This window comes from Camelus dromedarius, chromosome 9 (genome assembly GCF_036321535.1).
Source record: "Camelus dromedarius isolate mCamDro1 chromosome 9, mCamDro1.pat, whole genome shotgun sequence".
In the NCBI taxonomy this organism is placed as follows: Eukaryota; Metazoa; Chordata; class Mammalia; order Artiodactyla; family Camelidae; genus Camelus; species Camelus dromedarius.
In genome coordinates this window covers 5,495,528-5,522,275 of record NC_087444.1, presented here as the reverse complement: position 1 = coordinate 5,522,275, position 26,748 = coordinate 5,495,528, and the positions used below count along the sequence as shown (strand labels likewise).

Here is a 26,748-nt window from a genome sequence, read left to right as displayed (position 1 = left end):
CTTTGGTTTTAGGTAAATAATGTAAAATATCAGATTATAAGGCAAACTAATTCAGTCATCAACAGATTCAAATTTAGTCCATCTATCATAAAACTAAAGTCTAAAAATTAGTCTATATTTATAGACAGACACTACAAACAACCAACAGATACTACGAACAATAAACATTGTTTCAGACATAAAATTAAAGGAAAAAAATTTTAATTATGAAGATTAAATAAATCATCTTACATTTCCAAGAAAATAACATAAAGGAAATCAATTCAAAGAATTAAAATATTGTTACAGCAAAGAAAAAAGACTGCACAAAAAGACAACTATGTAATTGAATCTTCTGGTACATATTTACAGTTCAGACTTTAGGATTTGTAGGACAGAAAAGAAATACTTAAAAATATTCTATAATACACAAATATAAAAGCTAAACACAAAGTACAAAAAGGGTGAGAGTGAGGGAACTGGTAACATGAAAGAAAAAAATTTTATTTCTGTGATTTTTCAAAAAAAGCAATCAGATTTACTTACCCACAAAAGTAACCTTCAGGCTTTTTCACTTGACAGATATACACTCTAGTAAAATTTCATCTAAAATGTCTTTCCATAAAACATTTAAAACTAAAGGCTGTTCTGGTAAAACACACTCAATTTTAGTTTTAACGTTCTGCCCTGTAAAATGGCAAACAGACACCCAAACATTCATTACAAGAGAGGAACACTTACCTGTAACTACCATGCTGCTCATGTTAGAGTTTGGACTACTGAGAACACTGCCTGAGAGTAGTTCGTCAGATCCTCTCTATAAAAAACAAAAACAAATAGCGTAAGACTCCTTTTAAATTCAAAAATACTAATCTGGAAGTCTGTCACTTACCTGTAACTTTTCAAATAGTTACTGAAAAACCAATGTCAGGTGTTACACAATTAAGAATAAAAATTTTAATCCCTAAAATAAAAAGTCAACTCCATTTTCCTATTCATCTCTCTTCCTTTTCCACAAAATCGACAGTGTTTCCTTCCTTTCTTTCACCTAAATCCAAACGACGATAGGAAAAATGACTAGGTTCCATAATCAAAGCTTTGGAGAATTACATCATTTTTTTTTTAAATAAACAAACTAATGTCACAGCAGCCAGACTTTCTCACAGACATTCTGTGAATCCTCCAACCTCAGAGCCCTTTATTCATCCAGGTAACTCAGGTATTTAGAAAACGAGAACTTTACACTGGTGAGTTGGACAACTCACTGTTAGCACCATCATTCAAATTAAACAATTAGGTATATACTTCACTATCTAGAACACTATAAGCAAAGGCAAAATCGATGGAATGAGAAATTTCTTTCTGCCAATATAAAAAGAGATTGAATCATGTCTTTAATTCTTTTAGAGAAAAGGCTGTAAGTCACATGGTCGAAGAACCGCACAGCTGTTCAAACCAGCCAATGTTGCTTCAGCAATTTAAAAAAATCTGTGTATTTACAAAAGTATGTGTGAACAGACTAATATTTAAAACAGCTAAATCATTTGTTTTGCCTATTTTAAGTATGTGTATATTTACATACATGGGTATTAATATTTAAAATAACTAAATCAAGACTAGCTGATTTAAACAATCAATCAGTACAAAGTTGAATGCAACCACCAAAATGGAAAAAATGTATAAAGGAGACAATTTACCAAAGCATTTCATAAAGTCCAAAAAAATCCAAATTAACCATAAACTTTATGCTAATTTGTGTTTAAACTCACATTTAATAAGTTGTATTATAACTTCAAAATGGTAAACAAACATTCACACATCATCTCCCTAGTTGTTTTCAAAGCTTTCTATCCCTTAGCATCATGCTCAGAGAAATACATGCATGAGAAAAATTAAAACATACTATCAAGTCATGTTGGTATCATATTTGTATCAAGTTTAATTTTTTATCAAAGTATGGAAGATTCAGCTGGCCCTGTTTTATAAGGACATGATATACAGAATTAAATACTTTAGAAATTCTCAAAGTGTGGTCCCTAGGCCAGCATTAGACCTGGAAACTTGTTAGCAATCTCTGTCCTCAGATCCATCCCAGACCTACTGAATAAAACGCTGGGGGCAGGCCCAGCAATCCTGAGTCGCTTCTGACGCATGCTCAAGTTTAAGAACGGCTGATAAGCATCACTGGTTCACTATCAACAAGAAAAATATTTCCTAGTTTAAAAAAAAATTTAGGACACTTCTAGATTTATAATAAAATTGAGAAGGGAAAGATATCCCATATACTGCCTGACCCTACACATGCACAGCCTTCCTCATTATCAACATCCCCCACCGGTTTGGTACCTTCATTACCAAGGATGAACCTATACTGACGCAGCACAATCACCCAGAGTCCAGTTTACCTAAGGGTTCATTCATGATTTTGTACATTCAGTAAGTTTGGACAAATATGTAATGACACATATAGCCATCATTATAATATAATACAGAGTATTTTCACTACTCTAAAAATTCTCTATGCTCTGCCTATTCATCCACATTCACACCCCACCCCCAAGCCCCTGATCTTTCTGTTGTCTCCACAGTTTTGCCTTTTCCAGAAAATAGTTGGAATCACACAGCCTGTAACATTCTCAGACTGGGTTCTTTCATTTAGTAACGTGCATTTAAGGTACTCCCATGTCTTTTCATGGCTTGAAAACTCATTTTGCTTTACTGCTGATAAACACCCCACTGTCTGGATGCACCACAGCTTATTAATCCATTCACCTACTGAAGCGCACCTTGGTTGCTTCCATGTTTGGACCATTATGAATAAAGCTGCTATTAAGATCCATGTGCAGGTTTCTGTGTATACATAAGTTTTCAACTCCTTTGGATCAATACCAAGGAGTTGCTGGATCGTATTGTAAAAGGATGTTTAGTTTTGTAAGAACAACCAAACTGTTTTCCAAAGTGACTATGCAATCTTGCATTCCCACCAAAATGTACTACAGTTCCTGGTGCTCCACATCCTCATGGGCTTTGATCGTTGCCAGTGTTCCAGATTTTGGATATTCTAATAAACTGTCTCTCGTTTTAGTTTGCACTTCCTTCACAACATATGACGTGGATCATTTTTTCATATGCTTATCTGCCATCTGTATATTTTCTGTGGTGAGGTGTCTGTTAAGGTCTTTGGCCCATTTTCTAATCAGGTTGTTTTCTTATTGCTAAGTTTTAAGAGTTCTTTGTATATTCTAGGTGGCAGTCCTTTATCACATGAATCTTTTGTAAATATTTGCTCCCAATCTGGAGCTTGTCTTCTAATTCTCTTGATACTGCCTTTCACAGAGCAAAAGTTACTGATTTTAATGACGTTCAGCTTATCACATTATTCCTTTCATGGATTATGTCTTTGGTGTTACATCTAAAAAGGCATCCTTATACCTAAGTCATCCAGATTTTCTCTTGTTATTTTCTAAGAGTTTTATAGTTTTGTGTTTTATATTTAGGTCTATGATCCATCTTGAAATAATTTTGTGAAGGATGTAATGTCTGTGCCTCAATTCACTTCTTTGCATGACGATGTCCAGTTGTTCCAGCAGCACTTGTCAGAGAGACTACCTTTGCTCCACTGTATTGCCTTTGGTCCTTTACGGAAGACAAACTGACTGGATTTATGGGAGGCTCTATTCTGGGCTCTCTATTCTGTTCCACTAATTAACCTGTCTATACGTCCATCGAAACCAGACCGTCTTGATTACTGCAGCTTCATAGTACGTCTTGAAGTTGAGTACCATCAGTCCTCCAACTCTGTTCTTCTCCTTCAATAGCATATTGGCTATTCTGGGTCTTTTGCTTCTCCATATAAATTTTAGATTCAGTCTGTTGATAACCATAAAATAACTTGCTGGAATTTTGACTTGGATTGCACTTAATCTACAGATCAATTTGAGAAAAACTGAATTCTTGACAACATTAAGTCTTCCTATGCATAAAAATGGAGTATCTATCCACATTTATTTGGTTCTTCAAATTCGTTTATGAGAGTTTTGTAGTTTTCCTCATGTAGATCGTCTATATTTTGTTAGATTTATATCTAAGTATTTCAGTTTTGGGGGTGCTAATGTAAGCAGTATTTTGCTTTTAACTTCAAATTGCACTTGTTCAACATCACTGCAGGAAAGCAGTTGACTTTTGTTTATTAACCTTGTGTCCTATAATCTTGCAAAACTTGCTTATTAGTTCCATGAGCTTTTTTCATCCATTGTTTTGGATTTTCTATAGACTATCATGTCATCTACAAACAACAGATACATACCTTTCCTTCTCAATCTGTATACCTTTTCCTTTTCCTGCCTTATTGCATCAGCAAGGACTTCTAGGAAGATGTTAAATGGAAGTGATGAGAGGGGACATGGTGCCTTGTACTTGATCTTAGTGAGAAAGCACTGAATTTCTCACCATTAACATGATGTGAATTGTACTTTTTATGGTAGATGTTCTTTGTCAAGTTGAGTGAGTCCCCCTATATTCCTACTTTACTGAGAATTTTTATCATGAATGGGTGCTGAATTCTGTCAAAAGCTTTTTATCAGTCTAGTAATATGATCATGTAGTTCTATTTTAGTCCATCAACTGATGTGATGGATTAACCTAGTTTTCTTTGTTTTTGTGACAAGTATGCAATATGGCATTGAAAAAAAAAGGTTCTGTAGTTACACTTCCACCTACTAACCATGTAACTGGCAAATTGCTTAACTACTCTAAGCCTTAACTTCCTCATTTATAAAATAAGAAATAACGTCTGTATCATAATCCTTGAGATGAGATATTATATTACTCAGGCAAAGTGCCTGGCTCACAGTGGTGTTCACCGTACTATTCCCAAATACATGTTTATGTATTTTTTTAAAAAACTGAATTCATCTAAGCAACTGATCTGAGATTCAGTTAAAAAGATTTAGTTTTAAGATAGATGGGCACTGTCTATCTAAATCTGACCACAGAAACTTTTCCTTCTGGGTACTAACAATGACGATTTCACTAAAACTAGCATTGCAAAAAGACACTTAGGAAAATATAATCCATGTATCAACAAGAGAAAGAAATAAGTGAGAAAAAAAAGTAGTTTAAACATTTGGCATTCATTCCAGTAACAGAAATTGCTTCCTTTTCTCTTTCCTTGCTTACTGGATATTCTGTTCATCATGATGGTTCAACTACCATCTATCTCTCCCAGATGGAAGAGCTGCTGGAACTATCAGGAAAGCAAGCAAGACCGGAGGCTAACAGTCCCTGGGCACCGACAGTCTTTAGGACTGAAAGCAATGAAACTAGTTTCTCCTCTAGAGAAGAGGGAACCATGACAGAAAGACATGGGACAAGGATATGAATTATCAACTTTCTCAGGAAAACTAGATTTTCAAAGAGAAAGGAAGATTCTCACTCATGTGAGTATTCCTGGCTTTCTTGAAAACAAAGGTGTTGCCAAGGAAGTGCATGAGTGATCCCTACCTATGAAATACATATAACAATGACACACTGAATAGGGATCAATAAAACCAAAACCTGATCTTTTGAAAACAAAGGCAACAAAACAAGCAAACTCTGGGTGAGAATTATCAACAGGGGAAAAAAAAAAAAGACTGCAACAATTATACATCATCAGACCATGCAGACAAGAAAAGCTCAGGGAGTCACAAAGCAAACCAGATGAAAAAGATAAGCCAATGAATAACTTTACAGAGCAGCAGACTGATACCATTTTCTCACATCTGCAGGACTTTTGCTTACAAAATATAAACTCCTAGGCTATTTATGGCACTATGTTCTGCATTTTGTTACAGTAGCTTAGCCTTTACCCTAAGATACATACCTCTGTAGTGTGAAAAAACACACTGCATATTTTAATTTAATGACTAAAGAAACTGGATCCCTACTTAATATAATAAACGAATTCAAAAGATTTCTGATGAATTAGAGTCAAACATAATAGACTAAAATTTTTCAGAAGTATCTTCCTATTTATGAGTATGTAATGACTTCTTAAAAAAAAAAAATACAAGACAACTAACCATAACAGAAAATACTACTAAGTTTTACCACAAAGTGGCCACAAAATCTCTATGAAAAAAACAGATATTGTGTTCCAACAACAGATAAAAACTTAAAAGGGATTATTTTCAAGATTTTCCAACAATCAACATGAAAGACATCCAGAAGAACAAGAAAAAAGTTAAAATGGGTGGATAAAGAATGGGAACACACTGATAATGTCAACTAGGATAGCAAAGGAACTCGTGGCCCTATTAAAACGCTATAAATTAAAATTAATAACTCTTATTCATCAAAAGTGGTGACAAAGCAACCTACAAACTAAAAGAGGATGTTAGTAACACAAATAACCAGCAAACAATCAATACCCACAATGCATAAAAAACTACAAAATTAGTTAAATTCAAATTTTTGTTAGGCACAGACACAAGTAGGTATTTGAAAGAATTTCACAAAAAAAAGAAACACTAATGACCATAAATATGTTAGGAGGGAAAAAAAGATTAACACCTCATGAATCATTAAGGAAATACAAGGAAAAACTAAAGCAGATATTATACACCAGAAGGGCAAAAATTAAGAAATTTAATTCTTAACCAAACGCTGATGAGGATCTGAAACAGCAAGAACTCTTGCGCACTTGGTAAGAACACGAAATGGAACCATACGTTGGAAAATAACCTAGTACTACTTCGTAAAGCTTAACATTCTCTACATTCCAGTAACAAATATCCTTTTATATATACTCTCAAAAACTCTTGCAAGTGCCAGTAAGTATAAAAATTGTTCTTAAAATCAAAAACTTTAAATGACAGACATCCATCCACATGAAAGTAACAAACTGGGTTACTTAAAAGATTACAGCAATTAGTATTATACAACTACATACAAAAATAGGGCTATTTAAACAGCATTGAATTTAAAACACAAGTCATAAGATAAACAAGTTCACGCTGTACAGCACAAAGAACTATATTCAATATCTTGTAGTAACTTATGGTGAAAAATATGAAAACGAATCTACATATGTTCATGTATGACTGAAGCATTGTGCTATACACCAGAAATGGACACAACATTGTAAACTGACTATACTTCAATAAAAATACATGTATACCAAAATAACCCCCATAAGTCACAGAAATGTGAGACCTACTATTTTTAAAAACTCAAAAAAAATATTTTAGTAAAATGATTATAAATCAATAAAAAATGTTTAAAAAAACCAATATATTTTTGTTGTAACATGTGACAAAATCATGTATGAAAAAGTAAGACATAAAATTTATGGCAGTCACTATCCATGGCAGGGCAATAAGAGGGCTAAAAAGGAGCATAAAGGTATATGCAACGGTACTGGTAACATTCACTACTGATTATTATTTCCAAATATTAATTCAGAAAATTCAAATCCAAAAAGATTAAAGTTCTTCTCAGTCCAAAATTTATTATTCTTAAATTTAATACATTTCCTTCTCCCAAATTTACATATATGTACAAGTTTTTAATATTCATACAAAACAGGATCACACCACGTGTTGCTTACTATTATTCTTTTTATTTGATAAAATAGCTTACTGATTTTTAAAAAATCAGCACATATTAATGGATTTTATTTTATCAACAGCTTCAGAGCTTTCCAGTATATTAGTGTCCCGCAGTTTTTTTAATTCTCCACTTGATGTATATGTCAGTTATGTGCAATTTACACTGTATTTAAATGTCCACGAAAGTCACAAAAGATCACATACTATGTAATGAATACCTCAGTAAGTTCCATAAAGAAGAAATTATACAGGTCATATTATCTGAGCAAACACAAAAGGATATCTGAAGAGGAAAAAAAAATAGAATAACTCAATTGCTGTAGTTTATTCAGATAAAATTTTGAAGTAGTTCCTAAAAACTTGGGTCAGAAAGAGAACCTAAACTTCAAATACAGATTATTATAAAAATTTAGAAAGACCAGTTACTCATAAAAAAAAAAAACAGGCAGGACATAAAATTAGTTCTTAGTACATGAAATGGGAATTATCTTTAAACTGTAAAATTGTTTAATATCTTGCTCACATTAAAAACAAACTCAAATTAACACCACGTTTAGATGCCAGCTCACCTATCAGACTGGCAAAATCTCAACTACTTGACAATAAACCTCACCGGCTATGAGGAATCGAGGCACTCCCACTTTCTACACAGCGGTCCAAAGTAAAGATTTCCCATATGTAGCCATGAAGTGATTTCCAAGGTGTATTTATCATAAAGTAAAAAAGGCAAGACATAAAAATCCTGTGTATACTGTGCTACCTTTTCTCTAAGGTGGTGGGAGGAAGGATGTAGAAATTAACTTTTGCTTAAAATAAAAGATAAACCAAGAATTAATGCAAATAGATACTTACGAGACAGAAAAAGCAGAGTAGAAAGGAGTGAAAGACTACTACGAATGTAGCTTGTTTTACAGTTTTGACTTTTGGAAAATGTAATCAAACTGAAAAAAATAATTTCCTAAAAATCAAAATAAAATGTAACAAACCTAACTATCAGCTTGCTGGTAGAACCACACAGAATTCTCTCAATAAACTTTAAAATTCTGTAATTATACTATATACTCTTTGCAGAACACATTTTGAGGACAAAAATAACTGCAAACAAATTGCAAAACTATATTACAATATTAATATAATACTGATTTAAAAAAAACTAGTATATATGCAATGATGTTAACATTAGCAAGCTAGTGTTCAATGTATAAGAGATACAAACAAAAATATATTTGCCTTAAAAAAAACTTTGTTAGCTTTGTCCATTGATAAGGCCTTGAAACAGTAACAACCTACAAGCAATCCGCACCTTTGCACGTACATTATTGTGCTTAATGAACAGATCCCACCAACGGACACAAGACTTTTTAAAGAAATGGCTAACTAAAGTTTGGGAGCAAGAAATGATACTTAAAGCAAGTATCAAAAGTACTGGTATTATGAGGTGCTGCTGGCACAAGGTGAGAAAATTTAAACATTTTTAAATAAATGATCATTACAATAAGATTGGAAAATAAATGTGAAAATCCTTGCCTTCACAATGACACTAACATCAGCAACAAAGCACTCACATTAGTTACACTGGAAATGCTAGAGTACTAACTCATCAGGAATTTTTTTAAGTGATCATCTATCTTGCTTTTCTTGTAATAAGGGTGTTTCAGAATGACCAAATATTTGATGAAAGAAGTTTTCCTGAATAGAATACTAATACATACAGGAGAAAAAAAAAAAAAAAGAGTATCAGCGTTTTTGCAATACCCAATGAGATTCTGCAATTATTAGTTACTAAAACCCACTAGGCGAAAGGATGATGGAGCACTCTACATTGGATGCATCAAGCTGACAACACCTGAATCCATGGATAAATGTCAACATCACAAAGAGGTAACTAGACATTTCCCTCCCCATGTGTTACATCAGAAATTACACAGAGCACATTTACAAAATATTCTTGCTAAAAATTAAACCTCAATCTGATCAAGCCTCATCTAACTACAAGCACCCAGTAAATACAGGATATGAAGAACACATAAAGTGACAACAGGGAGGCATAATCACTAAAAGTACAATTTTCTGAAAATTGTACAGAACAGATGACCCAGTTTCTCTAACAAAGAAAATCAAGAAAAGGGGAGTGGGAAGGAGAACTGACTTATAAATAGACTTAAAAGACATTAACCAAATCAAGATGTTGACTTTCTTGGTTCCTAATTCAAAAGGAAAATACAAAGGGCTTTTTTGAGGCAACTGAGAAATTCTGACTACTGTTGAAGATTAAATGATTAAGAAATTATGTTAGTAATGGGGTGGGGGTGGAATTGGGCGAAATAAGTGAAGGGGTATAAATGATACAAACTTTCAGTTATAAAATAAGTAAGTTACAGGGATGTAATGTATAGCACTGGGAATGTAGTCAATATTACAATGGTTTTGCATAGTGACGTGGCTACTAGACTTATGATCAATTTGTAATGTACATAAACGTCAAATCATGTACACTTCAAGCTAATATAATATTGTATGTCAACTATACTTGAAAATGTTTTTATTTTAAATTGTATTAGGTGTAATGACATAAATGTCATCTTTAAAGATTATATCTGTTAGATACAAAGTGAAGAAGGTAAGAATGACATAAAAAATGGTCTCTATGATTTGTTTTAACATTCTACAACAGGAAGGCAAAAGAAGTGTATTATTATACCCATCACTCTACTTTTGTATATCGTGACGCTTTATAAATAAAGCTTAAAAAAATGAAGCACTGAGACATGAGACACTGATGAAAGAAACTGAAGACACAAATAAATGGAAAGATATTCCATGCTCATGGACTGGAAAAAATATTGTTAAAATGTCCATACTACCCATAGCAATCTATAGATTCAATGCAGTCTTTATCAAAATTCCAACAGCATTTTCCACAAAGTAGAAAAAACAATCCTAAAACTTCTATGGAACAACCAAGGACCCTGAAGAGTCAAAGCAATCTTGAGGAAGAACAATGAAAGTAGAGGAGGACACTTCTTGGTTTCAAACTATATTATAAAGCTATGAATAAATCAAAAGAGTACAGTTTAGGCATAAAAGCAGAGACACAGATCAATGGAACAGATCAGAGTTCAGAAATAACCCCATACATATATGTCCAATTAATTTACAACAAAGGAGCCAAGAATATAGAATGGGGAAAGATAGCCTCTTCAATAAATGTTGGAAACTGAAGAGCTAGATGCAGAGGAATGAAACTGGACCACCATCTTGCACCCTACACAACAATTAACTCAAAATGGATTAAAGACTTGAACACAAGTTCTGGAATCATAAAACTCCTAGGAGAAAACAGGTCGTAAGCTTCAAAAGCAAAGGCAACAAAAGCAAAAATAAACAAGTGGAGCTATATCAAACTTTTAGTTTCTGTAGAGCAAAGGAAACCATCAGCAGGATAAAAAGGCAACCTACCAATTGGGAAAAAATATTGCAAGTCATATACAAAAGGTTATTATCAAAAAATATAGAAAGAACTCATACAACTAAAAAAATGAACAGTCTGATTAAAAAATGAGCAGAAGACCCAAATAGGTATCACCTCACATCTGTTAAAAAGGTTGTTATCAAAAAGATGAGAAATAACAAGTTTTGGCAAGGATGTATAGAAAAGGGAAGACTCGTGCACTGATGCTGGGAATGTAAATTTCGGTATAGCCACTAACAAAAACAATATGGAGGTTCCTCAAAAAAGTTTACACGGTGTAATTATACGATCCAGCAATACCATTTCTGGGTAGTTATGTCAAGGAAATAAAATCAGTATCTGTAAAGGTATCTGCAGCCGTATGTTCACTGTAGCATTATTTACAATAGTCATAAGGAAACAACTTAGGTATCCATCAGCAGATAAAGAAAACGTGGTTAATCTATACAATGAAATATTATTCAGCCATAAAAAGACAAGATGGATGGGCCTTGAGGGGACTAGGCTAATTGAAGTAAGTCTGACAGAGAGAGAAAACACTGTATGATCCCATTTATATGCAGAATCTTAAAAACAAACAACCAAGCAAAACCCACTGAACTCGCAGGAAAGCAGAACTAAGTGGTTTCCAGGAGCGTTAAGTGGGGAGTAAGGGAAGGGCGGGGTGGAGGGCAGAGCATGGGAAGGCAATTGTCAAAAGGTACAAACTTGTTATAACATAAATGAGACCTTAGGGGGTAATGTATAGCATGATGGTATAGTTAAAATATTGTATGTCTGGAAGTTGTCAAGAGTAAACCTTAAAAGTTCTCATCACAAGGGAAAAAAAAATTTAACTATGTGTTGTGATGTTAACTAAACTTATTCTGGTAATTGTTTCACAATATATACAAACACTAAATCATAATGCTGTACACCTGAAAGCAATTAATGTTTTATGTCAACTATATCTCAGTTTTTAAAAACAAAGGAAAAAGTATACTCTGAAAGTCAAAAGCTTACTCCCAAATGTATCAATAGATTTTTCTCAATCTTGAATGCATTTTTAAACAAGAAAATAAACATGTTCAGGATGTAATTTAAAGTGGACCAAAAGAATAAAATACATCTGTGGGCAGAATAAGAAAGATAAAAACAGAAATCAGTATATTATGAAACAAACAAACAAAAATTACAAAAGCTGGTAGTTTGAAAAAACCAGTAAAATAAAGTCTCTGACAAGAAACACAAAGAAAAACGATAAACTTAAAAAGGAATATTAACAAAAATAAAAACGGGGAGAATTCAAAAATGCCAAAATATTCTGAGAAATCTGAAACTCAGTAAAACAGATAATCACCTAGGAAAGTACTAAATAACTGAATAAATCAGTAACTTTGAAAGAAATCAAACTATCTACCAAAAAAAGCATCGCTCTTTCCTCATGCCTTATACATAAGCTGTTTAAAATCCCTGTAATACACACAGGGTAAATGATTAGAAGTACATACAATGCTGATTAGCTTTGGTAAAATTTGCCGTGATTTATTTTCCTTTTTGCCTAAAGCATTAAGTTCTCTGAATTAAGCATGTCTTTCACAAATAAAGAAAATACGAGGAGGTAATGGAAAAAATTCTTCAAAGAAATATTACCATTCTCTCAAGCACTGCCATCTTATTTTTTGATAATGCAAATACAGTGCTCCTCAACTGACTTATAAATTTAGTACAATTATAATCAAAACCTGAGAAGTCTTCATGCAACTTAGCCAAATGATCCTAAATATATATATTTTAGTAAAGAAAATGCCAAGACAATTTTGAAAAAAAGTTCTAAAACTCACTCTGCAAGAATCTAAGACTTACTATATTAAATTAAGACATTGTGAGTGGGACAGGAACAGACAATGAAGCAGAACAGACAGCCCAGGGAAAGTTGCATACATGTATGAAAAGCTGACAGCTGACACTGCAGATCCGTGGAAAAGACATGAACTAGTCAATGGAACTGGTGCTGTATCTGCTATCCAGAAGAGAAACCAAAAATCACTAAGCCTTTACAGTACACTATACAAAAACTAAATTCCAGGTAGACTGAGGCCCTAAATGTGAAAATCAAGATTTAAACATGTTCAAAATAAAATCCAGAAGACTATATATAAGACCTTGAGTTAAAGAAAGATTTCTTAAAACTAAAACATAAATGCGATGCTAAAATTTCCAAATTCTGTTCTTCAATATAAAAAGCAAGTGACAGTAAGGAGTTATCCATAACATGTATAACTAAGAATGCTTTATTATCCACCATACATAAAAACTCCTAGGAATCAGTAAGAAAAAAATAACTTTAAAGCTGACTTCTAGTAAAGTGCTCCTTCCAAATCAGATTTACAGATGAAAGAACTACAAAAATAAGCACCATCATCATCTGAAAACTTATGTACCATTCTGTGCTAAGTCTTTTACCTATTACCTAATCCTCAAAATAACTTTTGAGATAGGTACTATTAAACCCATTAAAAATCTGTAAGACTAAAACTTAGGTTACTTTGTTCAGTGTTAGAGGCCAACCCAAATCTGTTCATTCTAAATCATGTGCTTTTTAATTTGACAAGACCTCCACTGAAAAAATGTTCTTATCCACCATCAACAGTCCCAACTGATGTTCAATTTTAATACTGTATTTCTATTATATGAATTTTAATTGGACTTTTAAGACACGCGCCTTTGTACGCAGCCTTTAAGAATGCTGATGAACAGAGGTTTACTCAGCACAAACTATGCTGAGCACAAGGTGAAGAAAAAGTTACAAAGAATGTTCTCGGGAAAAATATCACACACAGACATATGCAAACAAAATTAGATACCGTCTGTCTTCTAATGGACAAATATACCATCACTTTTAAAATATTACTAAAACAAAGATAATCTGATAGTCTCTAGATCCAACTGCCAACTGACGGACATGGAGAACATGTTAAGTTATATGATCAGTATAAGTTATATGATCAGTAGACGCCGACTCTGGGTAACTCTGTGAAGACCAACAACCAGTTTTCTTCAAAAATAAAATGTAATTTTAAAAAACCCCACAGGAATAAAAGGAGAATCTGTAGGTCAAAAGAAATTTATAAGGCTTATCAATCTACTGAGTGTTGCTCTTACTTGATCCTGATCCCTCACCCCCCACTAAATATAATCCCTACAAAAATACTATGATTTTCATGAGACAAATAGAAATCTTCACACAAACATGGCACTTGAGAACAATAAGTAATTGTTTCTAATTTTTCTTGGGGGGAGGGATGTCCTAACAGTATTGTGACTGTATTTCCTTAAAGGGGAGAGGGGACTGACTTTATCTTTTAAAGGGACACACCAAAACATCTATGAATGAAATAATTTCTCAAAATAATACAGAAAGAGAAAAGGAGAATGTGAACATCCTAAGATTTAGCAATGAGTTGTTTGTTGACGATTGCTGGGACTGAGTAACAGGTAACTGTCATGGTTCATGAGTACTATTGCGTGTTTTTTCTGTGTTCAAAATTCACAATAGTTATAAAAAGAATCACTGCTCAAAAACATAACTTTTCATAATTTTTGTCATTCATTACTTTTAAAGTAAAAACACTACCTAAACATCTCATCCCCTAATGAAGTATGTCTAAAACTAAATTAATAAAGCTGTAACAGTTTAGCATCGCAAATGGACCAAGTAAGAGATCAGAACAGTTAATGACTATATAGAGACTCATGATTGTAATTCACAGTGCTCCATATAATAACCAAAGCCCACTGTTCTGGAGCTCAGTCTCCACATTCTAAAGACAGCAGAATAACGAGCTACTTTCCTGTATGGACGCTTACAGGTGTACAGACTAGAGCCTACCACATGAAGTTCAAGATTCATAACCTGCACTTGAGGCTTTTCCAACCTATCTGCCCTTCTACCCTTCCTCTCACTCTCATGTACAAACAGTTTGCTATAAAATGCAAAACATTCAACTAATTGTTCAATGGCTGTGAATTTGTGCCAGCCTATTAACCACCTCCGGCCATGTCATTCCTTCAACATACACTGCTCACTTACAATGCACAGGTCACAATCCACTTCCACAAAAATCTACTTCAACTGTATCTACCAAAACTAATCTCCCCTACTATAGCCATATGGCACTTGCTGAAATCTTGTATACTTAATTCTTCAACTAGATGATGTCCTATAAGATATAGCTCTTTTGGATCTCCAGCAAAAAGAATGTTGTGCAATAAAATTGGTATTTATCTTTTTATTGATAAGTGGCTCATGAGATTATGCACATAATTGAAGCGAGAGACCCCTCAAGAGTCACTGAATATCTTCTGAGTCTGCACCACTTAGCATGCACTACTGATGGAGGAACAGCAAATGAGGTCTCTGCCTTCAAGGAGCACACGCTGTTCTTGGCGTCTCTGGATCACCAGTCTTTAACTCAGTGCTGTCATTTAGTAAACACTGTCTTTAAGTGAAATTCTCATATAAATACCCCAGCAAGAACTATGTAACATTTTAAGAAAACTCAAAATCTAAAAACCCAAAAAACACAGTTTTTGGTAACATACCTGTTATAAGTCAATTATGCTCAACTACTACCAAAAAAAAGGTTATTTTTAGCATTATTTCACTGCATTTATCTAAGGAAGCCAATGATGGTGAATAAAGCAGCCAAGTGACATCTCTAAACTGTCTGTGCACTCAGCAATTTACAACCAGCACTTTCAAAACACTAGTGAAATTTAACTTGAAAAAAGCCAACAACTTACTTTAACAAACAGGTCCTTCACTATGGTCCAGTTATAAAGGTTGCATTTAGTTAACTTACTAAAAACAGAACTGCCACAAATTTCATTATACTTAAAACCTGCAACCAAGAAGTTAACATTTTATGATATTAAGTATCACCTGGTATTATTCTGCAATCATTTCATGCATTTCTATCTTCCCGAGTTATATACCCATTATTTTCCAAGGATTTCACAGTGGTAAAATGACTAAGAGTACAGAAAGCAAACCCTGAAATTAATAAAAATATCAAAGAATGTAAAAAAAAAACTTGAAGAAACGTAACACTTCATATTAAAAATTCACTGTTTTATAGTCTCACTGACCTAACCAAATAGAAAGGAGTCTAAAATCAATGAGGACTGAGTAACTACAGCACATTTTTAAGGGAAATAAATGAGATTTCAACATACCCTAGAGCTACAAAAAATTGGATATTCTATATGTAATATAAATCAGTTAAGATTAACAGAGGGTTGAGCTCATGGAAAATGCTTTTTATTTATAATCACATTTAATCTTCAAAACTATTACAGTCTCAATTTTTAAAAACTGAGGCAAAAAATTTAAATATCTAATAGACAAAAAATGAGATTATACTACTTAATAATTCAAATTTATCTATGTGTCCAAAACTATGAAGAAAGCAAAAAAGTAATAAACTGTAAGGAAAAGTATCTCTGTACTACTCAGCCATAAAAAAGAATGAAATTTTGCCATTTGCAGCAACAGGTACGGACTTGGAGGGTATTATGCTAAATAAAATAAGTCAGAGAGAGAAAGACAAATACTGTATCGTATCTCTTGTATGTAGAATCTAAAAAATAAAACTAGTGAATAAAACAAAAGAGCACACTCACAGATACAGAGAACAAACTAGTGGTTACCAGTGGGGAGAGGAAAGTGATCAGGATAAGGGGGAAAAAGGGTCAATATGGGATTATATGCAATCATGTGTGAGAAACTTCAAAATTATAAAGCACTATAGAATTTAAAGAATCTTTCAATTAAAAAAAGAAAAAAAGAAGTATTTATGATGCATATGAATCAATTTTCTTTTTATATAGCGTTGTAACAAACAAAATAAAGACAACCATTAAAATAGATCACATATACAAAGAGGCAGTTCACAGAAATAGAAACACAAAGTCAAATTTTAAAAGCCTCACATGTTGCAAAACATAAATTACAAAATTTCTTTTACCCTAAAATTAGCTAATATTCTAACTATTTATAAAACCCAGAATCGGTAAGGATGTGGATAAACAGGCACTCTCACAAACCATTGTAGAAAACAAATTAGTAATTTTGGCATTGTGGTTTTCACAAACCAGCCAAGAATGTATAACATGAACCCGTTTACCCTATTAAAACAACTTAAAAAAAAATCACACAAAATACATAGAACAATGATTTTCAAGACCACTGGACATCAGACAATGATGGACAGTGACCCCTAAGAGTCAGAAAAGAAATGAAGTGAGCCCATGACTATTCCAGCTTACTCCCTTGAGAAAAAGTCCAGGTCACAGCATAGCTCACATAGAGAAACCAGGCCATGAGGCTGTGCTTCAAAAATTCCCTAAGAGCCAAGAATCTAAGACCAAGCAACTAGAGTTTGTATTGCAAAGTACCAAAGAGAGCTGCAGAGAGAGACAACTCTGGAAACCTGCAGAGAATCCTCCCTGAGTATTCAATATATGTGCATAACTGTAAGTAATGTAGAAGCCATTTTTCTTGCTGTTTAAGTCTTAAAAAGATAATTGGTTGTTTAAACAAACACAAGATGCAGTGTAGAACTTATAACATTAAAAGTAAAATGTTACGGTAACAATAGTACACAGGCCAAGAGGGGGGATGTTTTTCTTATCCACATAGTGTATGTGAAGTGGCATAAATATCCCTTCAGAGAAGACAATGGTAAGTTAGAGATGTATGCTATAAATCCTAAAACAGCTACCAACAAAACAGTTACAAGCTATCTCGTTTTCAGCTAACAAGATAAAATGCAATTTTAAAAATATACTCAATCCAAAAGCAAGCAGAAAAAAAGAAAAAAGGGAATAAATAACCCAAGAAAAAAACAGAAAACAGCAAAAAGTACTTTAAAAACTAACAATGTAACATCGAATGTGCAGGGTCTTAACCAAAAGAAGAGGGTGTAAGATTGGATTTAACAATCAGGTTTCAACTTTATGCTACAAGAAACACACTTTAAGGATGCAAACAGGCTGAAAGTAAAAGAATGGAAAAAGATACACCATGTGAACTCTACTCAAAAGACAAGATGGCTATATTAATACCAGAAGAAATTTATTTTAAAACAAAGATAACCAGGAATAAAAATGGTCACTGTATAATAATAAACAAGTCAGTGAATCAAGAGGACATGGTAATCCTAAACATTTATGTACTAATCATAAATTCAAAAAACATAAAGCAAAAACTGGCAAGACTGTAAAGAAAAACAGACAAATGCACAATATAGATCACAATATCGTCTTCTCAACAAGTGACAGAACAACAGGCAGAAAATCAGGAAAGCAGATCACTTGAACAACTCTATCAATAAACATGACCTAACTGACATTTATAGAACACATCACCCAACTGCAGTATGCACATCTCTACCAAGTACACATAAAACTAACAGGATATATGATATTTGAACCATAAAATAATAAAACAAAATTACAAAGATTAAAGTCTTCTAAAATATGTTCTCTAGACACAATGAAATTAAATAAGAAATAACAGAAAAATATATTTTAAAAATTCCAAATATGTGGAAGTTAACTAACACGTCTCAATAACCCATAGGTCAAAGAAATAAAAAATATGTATTAAAATGTATTTTAAACTGAATGAAAAGAATATTTATATAGAAATAATGCTATGTTATTTCAAATTCTGAGAGATGCCATGAAAACAATAATTATGTGGAAAACACAGCATTAAACCTTTGTATTAGAAAAGGATCATGTCAATGACATCAATTTCAACGTTAACTAAGCAGAAAAGGAGCAAACTAGAACCAAAGGGAACATTAAAACTGTAGAGATCAATAAAATGGTAAACAGAAAATAACAGAGAAAAACTCAAGGAAGCTGATTTTTGTATTATTTATAATGAATGAGAGGCAACATCGCTACAGATTCAACAGATGTAAAAAAATGTAAGAAGGCAGTATCACGAACAAGCCCATGTGAAATAAGCTCAACAACCTGGGTGAAAGGGACTAATCCTACAGAAGACAAGATTACCAAAGCTCACTCTAGAAGAAACAGATAACGTGGATAGTCCTCTATCTATTCAGTAAGGTGAATGTGTGGTTTGAAAACATTTCCACAAAGAAAACAAACACAAGGCTCACACATGTTCATGGGTGAATTGTACCAAACATTTAAGGAAAAACAACAGCATTTAAGGTATTCACCCTGATGTCAAGACAAAGAATGCCTGCTCTCATTTATTCAAACATTGTACTAGATGCCATAGACAAGACAAAGAAAAAAAGCATCCAGGTAGAAAACATGAGCAGTCAATGTAGAAAATCTATGGCATCTACAAAAAAAATGTTAGATCTAGTAAGTGAGTTTGGCAAAGGTGCTTAATACAAGAGCAATCAGCAAGAATAATCTGTATTTCTATACATTCATAACAAAATTTTTTTTAAAATCTTACCAGAAAATACAAAAAAAGGATAAATCTGACCCCCAAAAAACACAAATTCTGTACAGTGAAAATTAAAAACAATGCTGAAAGAACTGAAAGATACAAGTAAATGGAGAGAGAAACTGTGTTCATGGGTGAGAAAATTCAACAATGCTAAGATGTCAATTTTCCCCAAATTGCTCTACAAATTCAAGTTAATTCCAATAAAACCCCATCAGGTCTTTTTGTAAACTGACTCATACAAAACTGTAAAAGACCCAGAAGAGCCAAAACAATTTTGAAAAAGAACAAAGTTCTACTAGATCTCAAGACTTAATATAAAACTACAGTAATTAAGACAGTATTTTGGCTACTAGACAGACAAAAATGGGTCAATGGGAAAGAATGCAGTACAGAAACAGAATCATACATCCATACACAACTAATTTTGGAAAAAGGTGCAAAGCCAATTCAATGGGGAAAGTAGTCTTTTCAACAAATGGTGCTAGAAAAAGTGGAGGTCCCTATCCAAATCCAAAAAACATGGACTAATACACTGTACCATAATCAAAATATTAACTCAAAAAGACTTAAATGCAAAACTAAAAACTTCTATTAGAAAACAAAGCAGAAAATCTTTGTGACCTTAGGTTACATGAGATGGCTTAGATATGACACCAAAAGTGTGTGTGATCCATACCAAAAAAAAAAAAAGCCTGGTAAACAGAAGTTCATCAGAATTAAAAACTGCTCTCTTCAAGAGAGAACGAAAACACAAGTGGCAGAAAATATTTTAAACCAAAGACTTGACTGGTAACTAGAATGAAGACTTCTAAAAACTCAAAGAAATAGGTCAATTTAAAAAGTGGGCACGAGATGTAAACAGACACTTCACCACAGACGATGTACAGCTTGCAAAAAGCCCACAAAAAGATGTTCAACACCACAGATACTAGAGAAATGCAAATAAAACGACAAGAGAGTTCCACTCCATACCCATTAGACTGTCCATAATCAAGGAAAACAGATAACAGACATTGAAGAGGATGGAGATAGACTGGAAATCTTATACTCCGCTGGTGGCCACGTACAATAGTGTAACCACTTTGGAAAATAGTTTGCAGTTTCTTAAAAAGTTAAACATATGCCTACCAGATGACCCAGCCATTCCAATCATAGGTATTTCCCAGAGGGAAATGAAAGCTTATGCCCACAAAACGACTTGCACAGGAATATTCACAGCAGCTTTATCTATAATAGCCCCAAATTAGAAACAACCCAAATGTCCACCAAGAGTTCAGTGGCTAAACAAACTGCTGAACACCTACCCAATGCAGTATTACAAGCAATAAAGAGGAATGAACTAATGATACACAACATGAGTAAAACCTCAAAATAATTACGCTGAGTGGAACAGTCCAGGGTACATATTGTATAACTCTCTTTGTTTAAAACTAATGTATAGTGACAGAAAGCGGATCAATGGTTGCTTGGGGAAAGAAAGGTAGATGGGAGGGATTACAAAAAGGCAAAATGATACCTTTGGGGTAATGGATGTTCCTTATCTTGATTGTGCTGATGGTTTCACAGGTGTATGCATGTTAAAACACTGTATATTTTAAATATATGCAGTTTGGGTCAAATCATACCTCAAAACTTTTTTTTTTAAAGGCACCATATGGGCCAGTACACATGGCATGAATCCATCTGTGTAAATAAACAAGCATGTTTATATCTGTGGTAATATATAAACTAGTAATTTCAGGAAGAACGCACCAGAAAAAATTTAAGATAAATTACCTACACCTAAGAAACATGACTGGAAATCAAGGAGAAATACTTCCCATTTTCAATTTTTTTTTTAACCATGCAGATGTGTTACTTGCATTTTTTAAAAAAATTTCATGAAAGCTTAATTACTCATTCATAGGTCTGATGCCAAAGCAAAAATTCTTACTTATTATCCTAGAAAATTATATAAAACATAACTTTTAGTTATCAAAACTTTTATATTAAACAACAGAACAAAAGAGGTTAGAAATGACTTTTGTATCATTTTCTATCTTATGTTTTCTCTTCAAACTACTAACACAGAAAACTGATGCAGCCAATACACCAAATCTGGGCATCCTCTAAGCCCCCTCATTTCTCTCTGCTCATTCTGAGTCTTGTGGGTTCTTTCTTTCCTCACACACTGACAGCTGACAACTCAGACTTGCATGACTTATTCTTTTATAAAATGCACTTCCAGAGTACACCTGTTTGGATTGTAACTACAGTATCTACATCTTGCACTCTCCTTAGAAAGTATCATTGCCTAATAAGAATAAATACACCTTCCCACAAAAACTCATTATTTCTCCCCCAATCTACATCATATGAACTTGACAAAAGCCTAAATATTAAAGCAAGGACAAGTGTCTATACTAGATACAGAGGGCAGAAAATAACCAAGAAAACATAAAATATCTCCAAAAGTATTCTAAAGAGTATCACACTGTCCTGGGTGAAGTTGTCCGGGACAGTCAGCATCGCTGAACGTGAAGGGGGAAATGTCAACGCCTCCAAGAACTACCTGAGTACCGGACGTGACACGCTCGGGAAGTTTTTAAAAAGTTACTACAAGACTGGGCCCCAACAGGGCAGAAAGGCTTACAATACATCACGACGCTAAAATATGCAAGGATCCAAGGGAAAAAGGCCTAAGCATTAGAACTAAGGTTTAAAGGATGAGCAGTTTTCCCGGCCAGAGTGAGTGAGGAAAGGTTCCAAAAGATCTCTCCATGAGGCCTATCTTCCTTTAACACACCCACAAACCAGCTCTTAACTTCTGACTCAAATCTGAAGCTCATTGCCTAATCGAGTTTCTTTTCTTTTTAAAGATCAAGGTAACTGATTTCTAATGAGGTTTATTAATGGCAAAATATAATTCAGTCTCCGTAAGACAAAAGACGAGTGAAAACATCTTAGATTAATAAAATTCTATGATTTAGGTCAAATCACTTATCTGTCCTTTTAAAACTGTAATTTCCCCTCAGAAAATTAGGTTATCATTTTTTATTCACAAGAAGCCATGTCTGAAAGCACCTTTAATTCTTTGAACACCATTCATACCTACTTTAAAATGATATTCTCAGACTACCTTTCTAGAAAAATTTATGGTTGTCTATTTAAGTTATAAATAATTTACACAGTCTACCTTTAAAACCTGAACAAACCACTTTACCCTTGAGTTCTGAGTTTTGTCAGCTGTGTTAGTTTTCAAACGTCAACAGAAAGCTTCCATTAATGACAATACAACCAATTTTCATTAGTTTCAATTTTTTCCTACCTTTACGCCAACTGCAACCTCAGTGACAATTCTGTAATAAAAAAAAAAAACAAAAAAACAAGTTTCAACCTTTTGGTGCTTCTTCAAACGGTCACTGTTTGAAACTTTTTAGGGTAATTCATCATTCATAAATCTTCCACTCACAATGCAGGTGGAAAACAATACAGTGATGGTCAGTGACACATTATCAACTTGGCTTTCTAGAAATGACTTTCACACGTGAGACAAAATTCACACTTTTGTATTTTGTTAACACTTCAAACAGCAAAAAGAACAAAACCCCAAAGCCTATAATGGCCTTTCTATAGAGATGGTACACTTAGATTAATAGTTTAAAACTTAGTTCAACTCTTTAGTAACCTGAACAGAATCAGGAAACATGAATTCCAGCGCAAGTTTTGCCACCTTTCCCCACTGATCTGGGGGAGTAAGGAACTTCTCTGGATTTATGTTTCATTTAGCAAATAATCTCTAGAGAACCTCTAGGATGTTTTAAATTCTATTACCCTGTAAACTTTTATATGATTTTCATTTAACATCTTAAAAAAAAAACACCGAACTCCAGACGCTTAAAATAAACTCGTATTTTACTTCTGACCCTTCAAATACTGTCTCTGATTATCACAAATGTACTTTTCAGAGGATACTGTTTCCATGTCTCCACAAACGAGCTGAATACAGCTGCACGTTCGTCCTAAAGGGTGCCTCCTTTCAAACACTGAGTTAAATTATTCAGAGTGTTTTCAGATGTGGAGCATTAAGTACCAGGGAGACCCTGGTCCGTATCACTCCCCAAAGCCCTTGCCTCACCTAACTCAGCATTCTATCTCCACTCCCAAAAGATGCAGCAAGGTTCTGGCTTTTGGAAGTTGTTTTTGTTTTGCCAGAAACTGGTCAAAGTGGCTGAAAAGACGGCCCTGTGTTGACTAGCCGCTCTGGTTCCTGCCATGGCTGGTGGCCTTTGCCCATGTGATTGATGTCGACCACAAACACTCCGTTTTTTGGATGATTTAATTTCTGGGCCCTTCTGCCAAGTCTTGAACGTTCTTAGGCCCCACAAAAAGGCATTTTTTCCAGCCTCCCGCCCCCACCGGCGGACTCCAGTGAAAACAAAGGAGGGTGACATCTGCCCTCCCCTCCTCCCGCCGCCGCACGCCTCCCCGCCCCCCCTTCCCCGGCGGCTCCCGCTCAGCTTTCCCGGGAGCTCCCGCCACCGGCATCTCCCCGAGCCGGGGCGGGCCGGGGGCGCCTCTCTCCTCTCCCCCGGGGACCCCCACACCGCCGCCTGCTCTCCGGCCGCTACATGGGCTCCCACAGGCGCCGCTCGCCCGGGTTCGGGTCCCACGTTACGGATCGAAATGGCTCCTAGAGGGGGCAGGGCCGGGCCCGCCGTTCCGGGGCCCCCGCCCCACCCCCGCCGCCCCGCCGGGGCCCGCTCCGTCTCGGCGCTCGTCGCCCCCGCCGCCGCCCCCACGCCTGCCGCGCCCACGAGCCCGCTTTCCGCCCGTTTTCGCGAGCGGAGCCCGCCGGGGGGACGCCCGGGGAGGGGTGTGTGCGATGGGGCGGGGGTGGGGTAACGGCAGCCCGGCCCTGGGAGGGGCCGCCGGCGGCTTTCGGCCCGACCCCGGCCCGGGCCCAGGGCGGGCCCCGCTCCCCTCTCACACGCCGCCTCGCCGGTCCCGCTACCTACCCGTCCATTGCCGAACCGGACAAAGCTTCGCTCACAAGAACCGAGCCACGCAGCCAGCGAGACACACAAGCGGAGAGAAAATGGCGGCCAGGGCCCGACGGAAATTGCCGAAGGTGCCGGAGCGCACGGGGCAGCGCGCGGCCGCGGCGGCGGCGGAAAGAGCCGAGCGCGCCGGCGCCCGGCTGCGGGCGGCGAGCGGCGGGGCGCGGGGACGAGGGGGAGTGGGCGCCGCCGCCGCCGCCGCCTCCTACGCGCCGACGCGCACCCGGGGCCTCCGCCCTCCGCCCTCCGCGCGCCGGCCCCGGCCTGCTGCCGCGGGGCAGCGCGTGCTGGGCTGCTCCTGTACGTTCCCCCGAAAAAACCCCGTTTGCCCTCCTCGGGCTGTGTGGGTGGGACACCTCCCTGCGCTCCGCACCCTCCGCCCTGGACCTCAGGAGGGTGGGCCCTGGCCCGCTGGGCGCCCCCCAGACAGCCGCCGCTTTTCCCTCCAAACCAGGTCCCGGCTTGGCTATCCTCGATCCAGGGGCCAAAGAACTAATTTATAGCTTTTTTCCTATGCCATCTTTTTATTGACAGACCTCGGCATCCTCGAAAAACAAACAAACAAACAAACAAAAAACTTTATTAATCAAGACCACTGCTTAGTAAAAACAGTATTTCCCAACCAAGTACACATCATCAGGTTGAAACACAGGCTTCTGCTTCCAGGCACTTCACGTTCCACGCGAAGGAAGATGTGATTCTCACCTCACTCAGTTGATGGTTAGTGGGCACCTGTGGGGAATAGTCACAACACTCTGGCTGGGAGAGAGCACAGGCTGAGCGAGGTGTGAAAGGGCTGGTACAAAAACTGCCACCAAAAGTCAGGCTCTACCTATTTGGTGGCTTGAATGAGCAAGTGGGGGTGGGAGTGGTGGCGCCGTCTTCACCACTGGTTAGAGATGGAAGAAACATGAAAATACCCTGCTCAAATTGACTTTCTCTTCTGTGTCTCTCATGGGCTCCATTTTAATTTTACTTCCATATTGGACATTTCCTTCAACGTGTTTTTTATCAGAGATTCAACAAAATTTGAAAAGGCATTTGTTTTTGAAAAATTGCTCAGTGGGTGACTGCTTTGCCAGCAATGTTCCCTGTCCTCCACCCTCACCCCCAAGCACAACACACACACAAACACACACACACACACACACACACACATTTAATCCTGGGAAATGAAAAATAGCCCCTTTGTCTTTCAGTTTACTCTCAATGCCCAATCTGGGTTTCCCTGTGTCTCCTTCATGCAAACCTCTCATCCTTTTATTGGAATTTCACCGTACTAAATGGTACTTACTGTATGGTTTATAAAATTATATTTTTTCAAGTTGGGCAGACCTTATAGCGCATCTTGTCCAAATAGAACTCTTCAAAGCACTCAGAAGTTCTTGATTTGCTTCAGAGATTGGCATTCCTTAAAAAAAAAGTCCGTTTCCTACAGTGCCTTCCATTTGCCTTAACCATTGACTTATGATACATAAAGGACCCATTATCATGCCATTAATAATCACTTTTCACTTATCTGAGGTTTTGAACATGCACTTTCACTCAACAATTAAATATGTAAGCTCCCAAAGGGCAGGGACTCTAGCATAACTCTCTGTATTCCCCACATTGATACAACCAACATTGATTGATTAGCTCTTGGTTTATCATGGCAAAGACAAACTGTTCCATGAGGGGAAGCCTGTCCTTAGGTGGCAAAAGAAAGTATAGTATTCACAAAAACACATTATTCTTTTTTTTCTCCTAATAAGGTATGAGACTACAAACAAACAATAGTCAATATGCTTGCTTATTTAAACCCCATCACTTTCTAGAAAAGATTTAAGGTTCTTTACAAGTCAAGACACATAAAACACTAGATGAAATAAATTAAGTGAGATAAGAAATAAAAAGACAAAATACAACACGGAGTCAGTAATGAGGCTAATGCAAACTCTATATCCAAAAGCGTGGTGATTAAAGACCGGATTCAGATTTGAGCACTTTTCATTTCATAGCTGTGTGACACTATGCATGTTCATTAGCCTCTTCAGGAAAAAGTTTCATTTACTGAAAATAATGGGAATTTCCTTTACTGAAAATGAAAATGGGATGAAAAACAGGACCTTCATCCTAGATGGCTGTGAGATCTAAAAGCATTCACGTATGTAAAGCACCTCTCTAGCTCAGTGGAGGGCTCCGGTA

At 35.9% G+C, this 26,748-nt stretch overlaps 1 protein-coding gene across 7 annotated transcripts in view; it reads right to left on the bottom strand.

Moving 5' to 3' along the window:
• Nucleotides 1–24,642, bottom strand: part of PTBP2 (polypyrimidine tract binding protein 2) — a 70,291-nt gene extending 45,649 nt beyond the window's left edge. For all 7 annotated transcript variants that reach the window (XM_031457653.2, XM_031457654.2, XM_031457655.2 and 4 more), the window contains exons 1-3: nucleotides 24,520–24,642; nucleotides 22,830–22,860; nucleotides 721–796 (exon numbers count right to left, since the gene is read on the bottom strand). In XM_031457653.2, the coding sequence (XP_031313513.1) occupies nucleotides 721–796; nucleotides 22,830–22,860; nucleotides 24,520–24,527 (115 nt within the window). In that variant the 5' untranslated portion in view covers nucleotides 24,528–24,642. The remainder of the gene's footprint in view (nucleotides 1–720; nucleotides 797–22,829; nucleotides 22,861–24,519) is intronic.
• Nucleotides 24,643–26,748: the final 2,106 nt, after the last annotated feature.